A 15,016-nucleotide genomic window follows, 5' to 3' on the forward strand; every position below is an offset into this window, starting at 1 on the left:
ATACTGAAAGAACTGACAACAGTATGTTATTTACAGACACAAAGAAATGGAAGTATGATACTTGAATTCTATGATAGGTTTCCTCTAATAGGCACATACACCCAGTTTAGAAAAACAATCAATTTTTTATTTTTCTCAGAACATATCCAGAAACTGCCAAAAGGATTATTTAATTAGTTCAATCTTTTATACTTACCATATTTCTAAATCTAATCAGCAGAGAATTACAGGTACGAGAACTTTCCTCATCTTTGAACATATCATCCGCAACTTTCCTCCAGTTACCTGGAAGGTCATAATAATGATATGTTTAAATAGTTGCTATCATTGGGAATTAAACCTGCTTAGCATTTGTTTGACAAACACAAAAACTGATTTTATGAAGCTGAATTTATACTTGATCGCCGAGCGATTGCGATGAAAAGCTTTTGGAAAGCGATGGGCAATCGCCAAATTTTGCGATGTTATACTTATCATGGTGATAGCGATTGCAGACGACAATTAAAATATTCTAAATGCCACAAAATACATTTTTAAAACATCAGTTGCTGTCAATAATTATTGCTTTGAATTAATTCATCATCAAAAGTTAATAATCGAGAAAGTTAAATTAATTAGCAAAATAATAGATCCAGTTGGTTGTATATGATTGGGTCATTTGGGTGACGCATTCACGTGTCAAGCGATATCGCTGGGAAGTTGAGATTTCTTCAACTTGCAAAAGCGACATTGTTTTTGCCTCAGCGATTTGAATCAATTGATCGATAAGTAAACACTGAGCATGTGTGAGAATCGCTTTTCTGCTAAAGCGATCAAGTATAAATTCAGCTCAAATCTACACAAGATTAGTTTGCCTGATGAAAGGCCACAAATGCAGTCTGACACTGAAGCCAGAAATATGATGAGATTAATTCATTTGTTTGTTAACCTATTCTTAGTTTCTTGATTTTTTTTAAGTGGTGCAGAAAAGTAACGACATAATAATCTGTGCAATACACAACAAAATTTGGAACTTCTTTAATGCTTATATCCTGGGAAGATAAGCCAAATTTAACTCGAAATACAGCAAACTTTTCCATAATCTAAAATGTGTTTCATGCATGGATGCAAATTTTCCCTCCAAATACCAATATTTTCCCCTTGACTGAGCTTCCTGGTTTTAATATTTTTCAAGGTATGACGCTATGCTTCTACAATCACACATAAACAGGAGTCAGATTTGATGATAATCCTGTCAAATTTCGAAAACCATGTTTCCTTGACATACATGATCACAATGCACCTGCGCCGTACATATATTTATTTCTTCTATAATTCTTGTATTATTGTGATTCTTTGCTGTGTACATTTATAATATTTGTTTATTTTGATTTATTACTGTATATATTTATGCTTCTTGTTCACAATGTATCTTTGTAAATGCAGGGCCTGCTTGGAAATTAGCATCTCGACTAAACAAACAAACAAATCAATATATCGATCAATCGATCAATCAATCAATCAATCAATCAATCAATCACCTAGTCCATGTTTGATAATGAGGTTAATCATTTTCAATCAATCAATACTCACCTAGTCCATGTTTGATAATGAGGTTAATCATTTTCAAATCTTCCTGAGGGTCCCATTGGCCTCGCTTTACATTGGGGGCCACATGTCCACACCACCTGTAAAAATAAACACATGACTAATGAACAATGAACATCTACACAAAATGCAGAAATATTTATATATGGTGCTAAAATGTGGCTTTACTAGTGAACAGTTAGGACTAGTTTACAGGCTAAAGCATGTGTAACCATGTGCACTGAAGAAGAACTTGGCTACATACCATGCATTCATGAATCATGGCAAACCAGTTCTACAACTTTTCTATGACTAGAAAATACATAAATACTGACACATGTGTAGTCTTGTGCCTGTTTATAATGCTATTCCATAAAAGATTTTACTTGTTAAGTTCTAGAAGATCTGCTTATAATCCCATCTCAGCCAGAATTTTGGCTCAACAACCTGATTGTTTGTTGTCATCTTGTACAAAAGCCAAGCTGAAAGGATTTATGTGCACCCAGCAATGTGCACTTGTTGGCAGAACATAATTATCTCTTTTTCATAAGCTGGGCTCAAAATACCAGGCCATCAGGACAGGTGGTAGTCAGTAGTCGAGCAATACAATTATCACAGGACAATAGTGCACATAATGCAATTAGGTATTTGTAGTGCGGAGGTTAAATCTCCATTAATCAAATAGCTATTGACACAAGAAGTATAAAGTATAAAGACACCTAACTGGGTATGCATCGCATATCACTTCAAGTTTGGTAGTGACATCACTGCATGTTTTATGTTGTGTAGCCAAAAAATATGGCGGCTATTATCAATTGCATTTTGATGCCACTAACAAACATTAAGTGACACAAGGTATCTATAAATGAGACTAAGCTTCTATTATTACAGGAATTGTGGAAGTATTTTTGGCTGGCACTAACAAAAAGTAGGTTTAAGTTGAATTTGGTATGTACAAATTGCATTCTTTGGATATCCCCTGTCACATATTTTAGTTTCAAAAGGGATGGCACTAATACCCAGTTCAATATGGTACTTAATCTGTTTAACATACCTGTCTCTAACTTGCATAGCAGTCCTGCCAGGAATCAAATCAGCAATTTTAGACCAACTCTTGGTTCCGTACTTCTTGACTACTTGTCGCAACAACTACGCAAATGCAAATAGATGAGAACATATCATGACCACCTGTGACTTTTACCAGCAATTTCTTTCTTACCTACACAGAGTTAGCAGGATCTGAATGCCACAATGGGATTAGACTACAAGTTTGGACTCTACTCTGCTGGTATCTGAATTCCAAATAAAAACTGAACCTAAATGCACACTTTTTTCTGCATCTCTATAAATAAAGTTTATATTGATTTATATACAAGACTCATTTGATTTGCTTTAATACACTGCAAAAATAATGTTTTTAATCAAATATAAGGTGAATAATACCCAATTGATAAGTCAAGCACATATCTAGACAATGAGCAGTATAGAAGAAGTAACCTCTATAGAGGCCCTGCATGCTTTTATCGATTGGCTCCAAAAAAAGGATTTGAACCAGTGTCCTTCACCATAATCATGGCCCAGTGCAGTCCATTCAATCAAATGTTGTCATCAACCTATTTGAACGTAGTGCATTTGTTATGTGTATGAGACGAACTGTCGCGGTAGCTTGCAATCATGCTTTTGTTGAATGCAATTGAGTAGTCGGCCATATTTGGTCGAATCCAACCAAAAGTGTCCACGGGCCAAAAATAAAAGTCCGAAATTAAAATGTCTCCACAATTTTTTCCTTTTGCCCATTGATTGATGACATATTGGCCTTATAGGAACCAAAAGTGCCATTACTAATCTTGAAAAATAAATCCAGGACGTGTGATAGTAAATGTGATATCAAAACCCAATGTTACCTACGAATACCACTAGGATGCTTTCACTATCGCAATACTAATCAACCTAAAACAAATGGAATATTCCCATTAACGCTTTTTTCGTGTAATGTAGACCACAGGGTGTCAGGAAAATGCTAGCTCAACCAGAAAATATTTGTTTGTATTTTTATATCGTGATCAAGATGATTGTGGTTAATTTATGCTAGTTTATTTTTGAAAATGAAGTTTAGGTCAGTTTCTGTATTTTATTTATCAAATGAGTATGAATCAATTTACACATTGTATAAGAACGAGTATGATATATGTTTTCAAGAATATTAGGAATTATACGCATACACCTAACGCTTTATGCAATGAAAAGGTGAAGAAACCCGGGTATTCGTAGGTAACATGAGCGATTTAACAATATCTATATTGAGTTTATAGGTTTAAATTTTGCTATTATGGTAATGAATTAATAAAATGGTAGTTTTAGATCTCTTTCAGATGGTACGTCCAAATGAATAAATGCTATTACCTTAGATCAAAAATTTTTGATGCTTTTAGCAAGATTTTGACCACTTCATTTTGATATACAAGTAGTTAATCAGCAATTTTACATAATAAATAATTGTTGAATGAATCCGTATATGGGTAATAATAGTGTCCTGGGGTACCGCTTAAAGTTTTTGACAATTAATTTCCATTGGTAGGGACACTTCATTACACATGTCATGTATTATGCTGTATTCGTAAGTAACATTTCAGTATTTGTAGGTAAGAATTAGACTTTTGGTTGATATCGCAATCAAAACTTCATTTTATAAAGCACTTTGAATGTATTATTTTCTTTATATGCGTTTATTGATACTTTAGACCCTATCATGTATTAATAATGTCGGTTCACAGCGGTTGAAAGAGGATTGAAATAAGAAACAAAGGCACTAAAGTGACTTTAATTTGCTTAATTGCACACAAATCGCTTAAAACCGTTATTGCAGACTTGTGAAGTCCATCTTGGAGTCAGTTACGTCTTGTGGCCTTTCGTTTGAGGGCAACTACAATTAGCTTTATACCAGGGCCCATCAATGTGTTGTCTAGATCATGAGACAATGAGAACAGTCGTTTTTTCCATGGTATTCGTAGGTAACCTTAGCGAAAACGTCAAAAGTTACCTTCGAATAAATCAATTTGAACACAAATTACTCAGAAACCAGAAGGTCGGTAAACATTTAAAATGAAGCACACATGACAGTTGACAAATCCAAGTATTTATCCCTTCTAATCTTCTTTGAATCTGATTTTTCTTTCAAATGAGCAGACCGTTGTCTATTTCAGTACATATTTTCACCAATTAAGCCGTATTCAGTTTTGCATGGTGGGGATGTATGTGAATTCGCAACTTTCATTGACATATGATTTGATGGCAAACATACAGGCCTTCGTTATGTACCAATATGGGCATTGGCATGAATGGCGATGTTTCACAATACTGTCATGATGTCAAATTGTATTCGTAGGTAACATTCGGTTACCGAAATTTACCTACTGAATACTTGCTTTTATTGTTGACATCTCAGAAATATTTAAACGCAGGTTATTGAAACTTGGTAGAAATAAAGAGTGTATTACCCTGCACCTATTTCTTAACTATTGTTTACTTTTCTCTCACTTTGTGGAAATGGCACAGCTTTTAACATGTATTCTGAGGTAATGCATATTTTTTACCAAACCTACCTTTGTGCCATTTAGAATTTCTGGCAGCTAAACACAATAATAAAGATGTCCGAATGCAATGCATTTCAGTATTGGACATATCAAAGCTTGTATCAATTGCGCATTTATTAGTGATTTCCATTTTTTTAAAGATATATCTAGTGCTATGAAAAATTGTATTCGTAGGTAATGTAAAAAAATACCACTCAAAAAATTATCACAAAAATTCATAATTATGTACAAATATGTGAAAAATTGAACAGGCAATCTTTGAATACACACCTTTCAGGAAATCAATTTAGATTCAATCCAATGACTTCTTTTCATAACTGATTTAGATGTTTTTAAAAATACTTTAAGAAATATTTTGAAAAAATGGGTAAAAATAGCATGTTTTGGGGTCTCTGTGTCTAAGTTTTTCACAGAAGGGGTCTTATTATATATGGCGCCAAGCGTATGATCAAGGCGAATAAACACAATACAAAACGAATGCCAATTGATTAATACTTTTAAGTTATGGCCCTGAACATGCCGTGTACACTTTTCGTTGGATTCGACCATTTACGGTATGATACGTCATATGCACAACCTTTATGGGCCAATAAGTGGTTTACAGCAGCTTAGGAGAGTAACAAGAACCCTCTGCTACTGATGATCACCACAGGGGTGGTTGGTTGGGGGAGGGGACGTTGACCTACTTCTGGTTATGTGTCCAAGAGGGGACAACCTATCTGGTGCCTTCATCGGGGGCAATGATCTATTGAGCATGTTTCTTCTTGAGCTTTCTATTGACTATGGCAGGCAATGGGCTATTCTGTTGAAATCCATACACCCCCTACAAAAGACATTTACCTTACTTTTCCACACAAGGAATGTGAATTTCAAATCAGGTTACCCTGAATGGGCATCAAATCTACACCCCTTGAACAGGAGATTGTGATCATGTTTTCCAAAGGGGATGCATGGATTCAAACTGTATTTGCAAGTGTATTTCTACCATTTCAGACCTTTTAATCATCAAATAATTTGAATAAACACCAGAGGTTTTTACACATTTTAAATATAGAGATATTTTGCTCCACAACACTATTTTCCCCAATGAAATCGGACATTTCTAAGTGAAGATATTGAGTTAGGAAGTTATGGTATTATAAAATTGGAAATTGAGATATCGGCCTTTAAAAATATTATTGATAATGTTGAGAGTAGGAATTAACTTAACTCAAATAATACAAGATGCTAGTTATATTCCGGTCTGAAACTATCAGACAATATTTCTAACATTAATAACATCACAAATTCGCAACAAACCCAAATTTTGAAAAAAAATCACCCACCAGCAGATTTTGGGCTATTTCTCCATTTATGATCCTGCCCAAAAGTGTCTCCTTTTGACATGACACGTCACATATTTATAACGCATATGTGTAAAATCAGTTGATATTTCAAAAAATCTTATTTGTTCAGTGAGTTTTGCTTTATTCCGTGTTTGAATATGAAAAACGGAAAAAAAAAAAATCAAAATTTACAAATATGATGCGAAAAAATCCTTTGAGCCATGACAGCCAGTGAAAGTGCCGGCTGCTTAACCCTATAGCACCAGCTACTTTTCAGAGGCAACAGATTTCCCAGATGCTATTTACAGGCTAAGTCTATAAATCTGAAGCATTTATAATTATTGTTTCGCCAATGCTGTATATGACCTTATGACACTGTGACCTATGACCTACTCACCTCATTTTCATCTGCACTCCATTTTCCAGACTTGATATCAGGGCTGAGTGTATTAGTCCAACGCATACACACTTGCTTATGGCTATGACCGTCCATAAAGTAGGCCACTGAAAAATAACGGAAAATCAAAAATGCATAAACATCAGCACAAACATGTGGCACCATCAAAAAGAATGAGACTAATGTTGCTAAAACAGGGGATACATTCTTATGTTTTATTTTGTTGTTTAAGTTGGTGAATCACTCACAACTTTGAAATAAGAACTGATTTTAAAGCGGTTTGGAGAGGAGAATAACCTAGTGGTGTTTGCACTCAAATATTGAGGCAAATAAAGCTGACACACAAGAGGAATGGTATGGGTTTCATACAGGAGATCATATGGCTTGATATAAGGGTGTCATTTCCACCCCATGTGCATGATTTTTCTTGAGAGCGGAGAAAACACTCAAAACTTGTGTTTTGAAATATATTTGACTTTAACTCAAGAACAACAAGACTTAAGCAAATATAAATCGAGGGTTGAGAGTCAGAAAGCCTCAACTCACAATCACCTGCTTCAACAAAATGACCATAAAGTCGCTAGGGCACTATATAAAGTCCATTAATAATGATAAAATTCAGTTGAAAACAAAACACATTGTGGTGGAAATATCGATTTTTGAAGACCAAACCAAGGGGCCAACTTAATGCTCTTTTTGATACATGTGGTCATAGTCACTGAGTTACAGCTTTCTGGTTCTGAAACCTCGAAATGATAAATGGGATTATTGGCTTCCTTGTCTTGTTTCCTAATGTAAGAATATTAAGCAGTACACATAATGTTTAACACTAAAAAATGGTTTCTGCCATCCATTCGTCTTAAGGAAGTCCGGGCCATACCACCCAAACCAAACTCAAGCACCCCTCTCCTTTCTGGAGGGATCACATGAATAAGCAATTCACTTACCCTTAGTATATGGGATATAGTTTCCATGACTAAACTTCTCCACCAATTTCATCATTTTTTTGTCCTCCTCTGGAGTAAAAATCCTGCAAATGTAAATGTAAATTAATATAATTCTTTCACACAAATAAAATCGTCAAAGTCTAGTGGTTTTTACCTGAGACTATTATACCTGAGTTAATAGTCTCAGTTTTTACTTCACAAGAATGGGCTTTTCCAGTTGAAATCTATACACCCTCTGTCAAAGATGCGACTTTAATCTTCCGCACATGGGGTATAAATTTCAAATGGAGTCGCCCCATTTGACATATTCACACTCTATGCGTGGAAGATTAAGGCAGCAAAAAACATCTTTTATTCACTAAATCACAAGTTACAAATAAAAAAATTGCGAGCATAAGGCCAAAAAAAACAAGTTTGTTTCCTGAAGTAGCGGCGCATTTCGCTTTTTGACAGCTTTTTTATGCATTTAGATTTTTTTTTTTTTTTACTTCTGAAAAAAAAAAAAATACTGGAGAAAACATCACACATTTTTTTAATACTTTTTTAATCTGCAGGTTGAAAGGGGATCATAAATATTCTTGAAAACATCACACATTTTTTTAATACTTTTTTAATCTGCAGGTTGAAATGGGATCATAAATATTCTTGAATATGACGAAATATAATTTTTTTTGTGTCAGAGAGACCCACTGTAAATTTCCATTCCAATTTGCAGCATAAAAGGTTTTTTTTTCATTTGAAGACATGGATTATAAAAAAAAAATAAAAATAAAAAAACGCATATTGCATTTGACTTTTTTGACCTGTTACAGGAAACATGTTTTTTTTTGCCAAATATGATGTACAATAAGTTATATCCAATCTAAATTATAAACAAGAATGTCATTACTAATACAAGCCCTTAACCCCTTTCCCAACACCCTCCTCCAGAAATCAGAACCCCTCCATAACTGTGAACTGACTTACGATTTTGTGAGATTTGTGCACAAATTCATGCGATAGTGTTGGATACATTGAAATGCTGAGCGACCACTCTGAAAAATGCATATAATATAAATAATATAAATGATGGTTAAATTTTATAAGATTAAGATCCTGCTAAACAGAATCCAAGATCATAAGAGGCCCCATCTTAATCCTAACTTGCTTTCTGTTTTTGCATATATAGAAAGAAGATGAAAAAGAAGTTTTTTCACCAGTGGGATTTTACACCACCAACCCCTTGGTCACCGAGCACAAAGCCCGTCAATATCCAGCCATGAATGTTAACGCTGACCAGGCAATGATTTTGTGTGTATATGTGCCTTGAAATCATTGCGCAATGCGATCATGTGGGATGCTTGGCCTTACAGTCACTTTGTACAGTTGGAATTTGTTGGATTGTGGAGAGTTGGGTTTATTCGTCCAGGGGGAAGTTGTGCCCAGCAGATCCACATCTTTAAGAAGATCTTAAATTTGATAGTTTCAAGATTATCAGCTTCCTGTCATAGTCACATTTTAAGAAGGCCTTTGATTCCATAAAGTGCAACAGATAGCTGCACTTGCTACATATTTTTTCGTACATTATGTGGTCACCTGCTCTTAGCCAAAGTTTAATAAATATTCCATGACTCTGTTGAAACCCCGAGTTCCATAACCTGTTGTACTCAAGCATCAAGACAGATTCGGGTACTATATGTTTTGCATTGCATCACATATCATAGTAGACATTGACACAATGAACTACCATTTTCTACAAATACAATACCTTGTACTTACCCCAAGTTCAGAGGCAATTTTAAGCCAATCTCTCTCCTTATATTTATCAGCTAGCATGACAAGTTTGGTCTCTTCTTTGCTTGTCCATTTGCCTTTATTGAGTTCTGTCTTCTCCAACACTTCCCACTGTTGCTTACACTCATTGGGTGTTCTTTCACCATCAAGCTAGCAAATCAGAGAGAAACAATCATATCATTATTCTTGTTTATAATAGAGCCCAGATTTAGACTAGCATCCCTAAATGTTTTAATGTTGTAGTGAATGCACCATACTGGCTTGTCACACATTGTGATTAAAAATATGTAACTATAATATTATTCAGTAAACCATTGACAAGTGCGTACTACCGTGTTGTTGCAAAGTCAGGGCTACCAACGCGTAGGGCACAAAGTTCATTTATAAATTTCCACTCTGCAACAGCAGATCGCCTCAGCAGCCAATCAGAGACAGGTGCGTTTCAATGCATTACATACGCGATGTACGCTTAAAATACGCTCTCGTCAAAGGTTTACTGCAAAATATTGAGACTCAAAATCAAAACAAGTCATTGGCATCTCTTACTTTGAGCATTACAAAGGTGTGTGCGTATAATCGTTACGGCATCATCAAATTTAATTTTTTCGCTGGCATAGTGCATGTTAAAATATGACCGTTGCAAGATCAACTGGCTCGCACTTTCTTTGTTACGAACCACTGATTAAAATGATCACAATGGTCAGGCAGAAAATGGAGAAACAGATCACGCAAAAAGATGGTGGAGGAGATGGCTAACACACATGGTTCTTTACTTGTAGATTTGAAGTTGGCCATGGTTGGGCATTTGTCAACTCTAATCATTGTGCTATTTCCACACCTAATTCTGATATAAAATTGGATGGTTTGAACCCACTACACACATTTATTGGTCGAGCTATGAGTTTTAGAATATTGGATGAGACGTAGTCAAGTCCAATATTTTAAAAACTCATAGCGAGACCAATAAATTTTGTATTGGGTGAAAAAAACCACCCATTTTTATCATTATTATGTTTTCAGAATCTTTTCTTGGTCAAAAACATGATTTTTGGTCAAAAATTTGATTTTGGTCAAAAATGTGACTTTGGTCAAAAATATGACTTTTGGTATGAGTTTTGGTCAAAAATTTGTTGAAAAACAAAATTTGGGAGGGGTGGGGGAAGTGAGCCTATCCAACACAGTCCAAGTGTTGAGTCCAACTGTTGATTATATTGGACTCTTCAACTCTGTACAAAGTATAGGAAGGAAGATTCTGAAAACATAATAATGATTGTAACTGTAAACTGTCCCCTAACCCATAATTAAAGCTCATGGTGACAATACTTGTTCTAAGTTGTTTTATAGAAGAAACACAAACGTAAGAACTTACATCCATGCTTGATATACGCATCCAGTCAATTTCCTTGATGAATGATTTGCTACATGAAGACCCTGCACCATTGGAAGAACTGGAAAACAAAACAATGGACAGAGAGTTTTGGAATTAATTTACTTTTTGCAACTTTGCGACGTTGCCTCTGGAACCACCAGTCTTCATCAGGTAACTGACCCGCTGGATTGATTTAATTCCAAAAGTCTCTTTAAAACTACTGGATGACTAAGAACATTCACTCCAAACAATCTATATTACATCTACAACCCAGGAATGGATATAAAAATGAACCACCGTGATTGCTCAACACATCATGTAGAATTACATTTTACTCCCTTCCCAATATGAAACAAATGCTCAGTACAACTCAAATGGATATTCCGAAGTGAAACTGAATCTGAAGTGCCACTATCCAATGTGAGGGAGCAAAGTGAGTACTGTGTATACCTTAGGGACCTGCCTTGGGGCCCCTGTTGGGGCCCTAAGAGGGTTTCTCCTGGTTCTCCTGGCATGTTTTTGTACAAGTTTTCAAATTTAAACAATCATAATTGTACTTCAAAATTATTATAAATACGCTCAAAAGAATCTAATTTATTTTTTTGTGATTGAAATGACATCTTGAAGACATTGCGACTTTTGCAAAATCTTGTTTGCAGTTGGTAATGGAAATCTTCATTACACCTTCAAGGTGTTCATTCCTGAGTTTTGTCTAAATTTGTTCTTGAAGTAGGCCCTCTAGTTCATAGTGGAAAATCAATTTTCACAAGTTTATGTGGAACCGAACATGCATACCACCTTAAAAGCGAGTGGAATTTTATGAAACTTTGAGTTTGATTTTATTATTTTTTAAATTATTTTTTAAATTTATTTTTTAAATTTTTGGAAAGTGAGGTCATGTGCCACTTGGACTTGTTTCAGGTAAGGAATAGATAAATGGCGCATGATAGCTATTAACGCATTAGTTGACACATTATTTCTGGTAAGAAGGCATGGGTACATTTTTACAAAACACTACCAACAGCAAATTCCAATATGTTCCCTTTTAAAGGCACACCACAAGCAGTTGTGAAATCAAATGGTGATGAAGCATGCTTACTTTGCTCTAGCAATATCCTCTATCAGCTGTTGCAGTTCTTCCTTTATTTTCTCCTTGTCTTCATCATCTAGTTCCGGGTTAGCTAGCTTGTCCTGTAGGAGTTCTCTTCTATTCCACATAGGCTGCTGGATACGACGTAGTCTGTCATTATGGACACCTTCTCTCAGACTTTTTAGCTCTTCCGTGCTCCCTGGATAAAGGAATATTTAGAGGTCAATAACTGCGCACCTGTTTTTTGAAGGGCATTGCCATGATTGTGAAAAATCTACACAATTTGCCTTTGGAAGTGATGGATGATATTCCAAGGACCACTTCAAAATGTTTGAATTTCCACAATGCCAAACATACATCTGAAGTTATTAACCATCATTCATAACCTCATTAATATACGCGAAGCCTGCAATCCAATCAAAAGAAATTGATTGCCTGACCGTGCACTAATTGCGAGGTCATTAATAACTCACAATGACTCCGGACGTGCAACAATGACTTCTGCGCGCGCGTGCGTGGATAAGCTACGCGTTATGGCAACGCTGCACGCACGCGATGCCGTCGGCGCTTCTGTGATTGGTAGCTCTTGTTGTCAGCGCGAATGTTATATTCGCCTGGTTGATTTTTTTGTAGGGTAGGCCTACAACAATGATTAAAACTGGTTATATTTAACAGTGTTTTATGGCATAAAATAACATAAAATGCCATTTTGATTTGTTCAAAATATTAGATACGACGGTAATGAATGACAATAATAACTCTGCACCATCTATTTTGAGGTCATTGTGTGAAATTGTCGGGTTTTGTTTTGGGCCTCAGTATTTTCCTCGCCGGAAAAATACCTCAGCCCAAAACAAAACCCTTCGATTTCACACAATGACCTCAAAATAGATGGTGCGCAGTTATTATTGTCTACCTATTAACTCCTCTCTTTGCAAAATAACAAGATTTTATTCTCTAATATTGGTAAAAATAAACAATTTTTTGATGCTCAGTTGGAGAAGATATAATAAAAGTTAATCAATTACTTATCAGTCAGTCTACCAACAGCATTACACTGCCGAGATGGAGAATGGTTTCGCTGAAATATTTGGTTCAAAAAAGCAAGTGTTGCTGGCTAGTTTTAAAAACTGCTTTTGATACTTACAGGCAGTTCTTGATGTGACAAAGGGATCCTGATGTACTATAGACTTCCTTTCTTGAGTTTCTACATTGGATGGAGGCGTCTTGAAATAATGAAAAAAAAAATGTTAATCCTCGTCAAAATGAACCACTTAATGTGACACATACACTAACCAAACGGAAAGACATTAATAGCTTGACAAAACCAAGTGAATTTTTACTTGATACAATATTTCATCCTTCACATCGTAGGACTTGTGTTTAGACTCATTGCCTTTTTTTAAAGCGGATCGTATACGTGGCTAAGGAAATATGTGCCCACCTCTCTGTTTAAGGTGGCACACAGGATCACTCAAAGTGGCAAATTTTAGACATTGTTTTGTATTGTATCTTTAAAAGTAATGATGATAAGTACATAAAAGTATACATTTTCAGAAAGGAAATGATGCAAGGAATCCAACTAGTACGGCAGATTTCTGCAAAAATTAGCACCAGGGCTGCCAACTTTGAAAAACACTTTTCAGTATTCTTAGACCTCAAAATCAGTATTTTCCTTACAAAATCAGTATTTTGAAAAGACGCCGACGCCCTAAAATATGTGTATAGTCACGTCTTATTTTCAACAGGTAAATGTAATGTTTTAACTAAAGTAGGCCTACTATCACAAATAATATATATAATCGTAGATGCTCACTACATAAGGAATTACCTTTGATTGTTGCTTTTTGCATTCAACACAGCTGATAGGCCTACATGTAGGGCCTATATCAAAAGCCAATACATTTTGATAATCTGTTTCACCAAATTTGTGACTGCTGCAAAGCTAAGGGTATGTTATGTTCGATGAAAAACTGAGTCATTAGAGTCTCGGCTTTTATCACCGAATAATCCGTTGGTTGTGCAAAACTTGTTATTGGCGAGTGCTAGACTTGGCATCCACGCTTCCCTTGTGTTTCTTCGATTTAAGATGCGATGTGATATCATTTGCACCCCGTGCCCCATGCTGAAATCGCTGTTCGTGGTGTGTTAAAGCGTACACCGTGACCGTGCATGGTGTTTATCCCTCCCGCTTGGAATCACGAAGTTCCATCTTTTGATGTAGTCAGGCCTAAATTCTTGCTTCCTGGCACTGCTGCTGCTAATTTTCTTTCCAATCGATGGCATATTTATATTTCAAACATAAAAAATCGGGTAAAACTGCACTTCAAATTTAAATTATCTTTCTGTCGTAAAATAGTCCACGAAAAGTTTTCATTTGCACGCTGCACGCCTGGCAATCATGGCTAATAACAGTCCGTGATATATTATAGCCCGTGGTATAAATCAATCACCTCTTCAACAAAACACAATTATACGCTCACATAAGCGAGGTCAATGTAAATGATACCTCATCAGGACCTTAATAGCAGGGGAAGAGATTGATTTTACGAAACACGAAACACAAACAATTTTTAATGTATTTTATTTTCACATAACAAATGGCCTTACTTTTAATACATATAACGAAATTTTTGAAAAACGTATTTTAGGACAAAAATCCGTACTCCCGTATTCTTTACCAATTTCCGTACGAAATACGGAAAATCCGTACTAGTTGGCAGCCCTGTAGCACTTTTTGAGAAAAGCGCTAAAATTGATTTTCCATGCCAATTTTTTCGGGCCGCCATAACAACTTACCCTAAATATCAAAATTGACAAAAATGGCATATCTGTGTTCTAAAGACACAAATCTAGAAAGTATTTTCTCAAATTTATGAATTTTTTCTTCGTTTTGAAAATATACCTTAAATTATCTCAAATTTTGGTCAAAATTGAAAAAAAGTCAAATTTTGAT

General features: G+C 35.4%; 1 protein-coding gene across 1 annotated transcript in view; it reads right to left on the reverse strand.

Annotated features, from left to right (window-relative positions):
• The window catches only part of LOC140150979 (uncharacterized), a 37,396-nt gene that overhangs the window by 8,463 nt on the left and 13,917 nt on the right, over positions 1-15,016 (reverse strand). The window contains exons 6-15 of the mRNA XM_072173162.1: positions 13,208-13,286; positions 12,070-12,259; positions 10,971-11,049; positions 9,587-9,751; positions 8,795-8,862; positions 7,829-7,911; positions 6,882-6,988; positions 2,621-2,715; positions 1,573-1,667; positions 197-285 (exon numbers count right to left, since the gene is read on the reverse strand). Of these exons, the coding sequence (XP_072029263.1) occupies positions 197-285; positions 1,573-1,667; positions 2,621-2,715; positions 6,882-6,988; positions 7,829-7,911; positions 8,795-8,862; positions 9,587-9,751; positions 10,971-11,049; positions 12,070-12,259; positions 13,208-13,286 (1,050 nt within the window). The remainder of the gene's footprint in view (positions 1-196; positions 286-1,572; positions 1,668-2,620; positions 2,716-6,881; positions 6,989-7,828; positions 7,912-8,794; positions 8,863-9,586; positions 9,752-10,970; positions 11,050-12,069; positions 12,260-13,207; positions 13,287-15,016) is intronic.

This window comes from Amphiura filiformis, chromosome 4 (assembly GCF_039555335.1).
Source record: "Amphiura filiformis chromosome 4, Afil_fr2py, whole genome shotgun sequence".
In the NCBI taxonomy this organism is placed as follows: Eukaryota; Metazoa; Echinodermata; class Ophiuroidea; order Amphilepidida; family Amphiuridae; genus Amphiura; species Amphiura filiformis.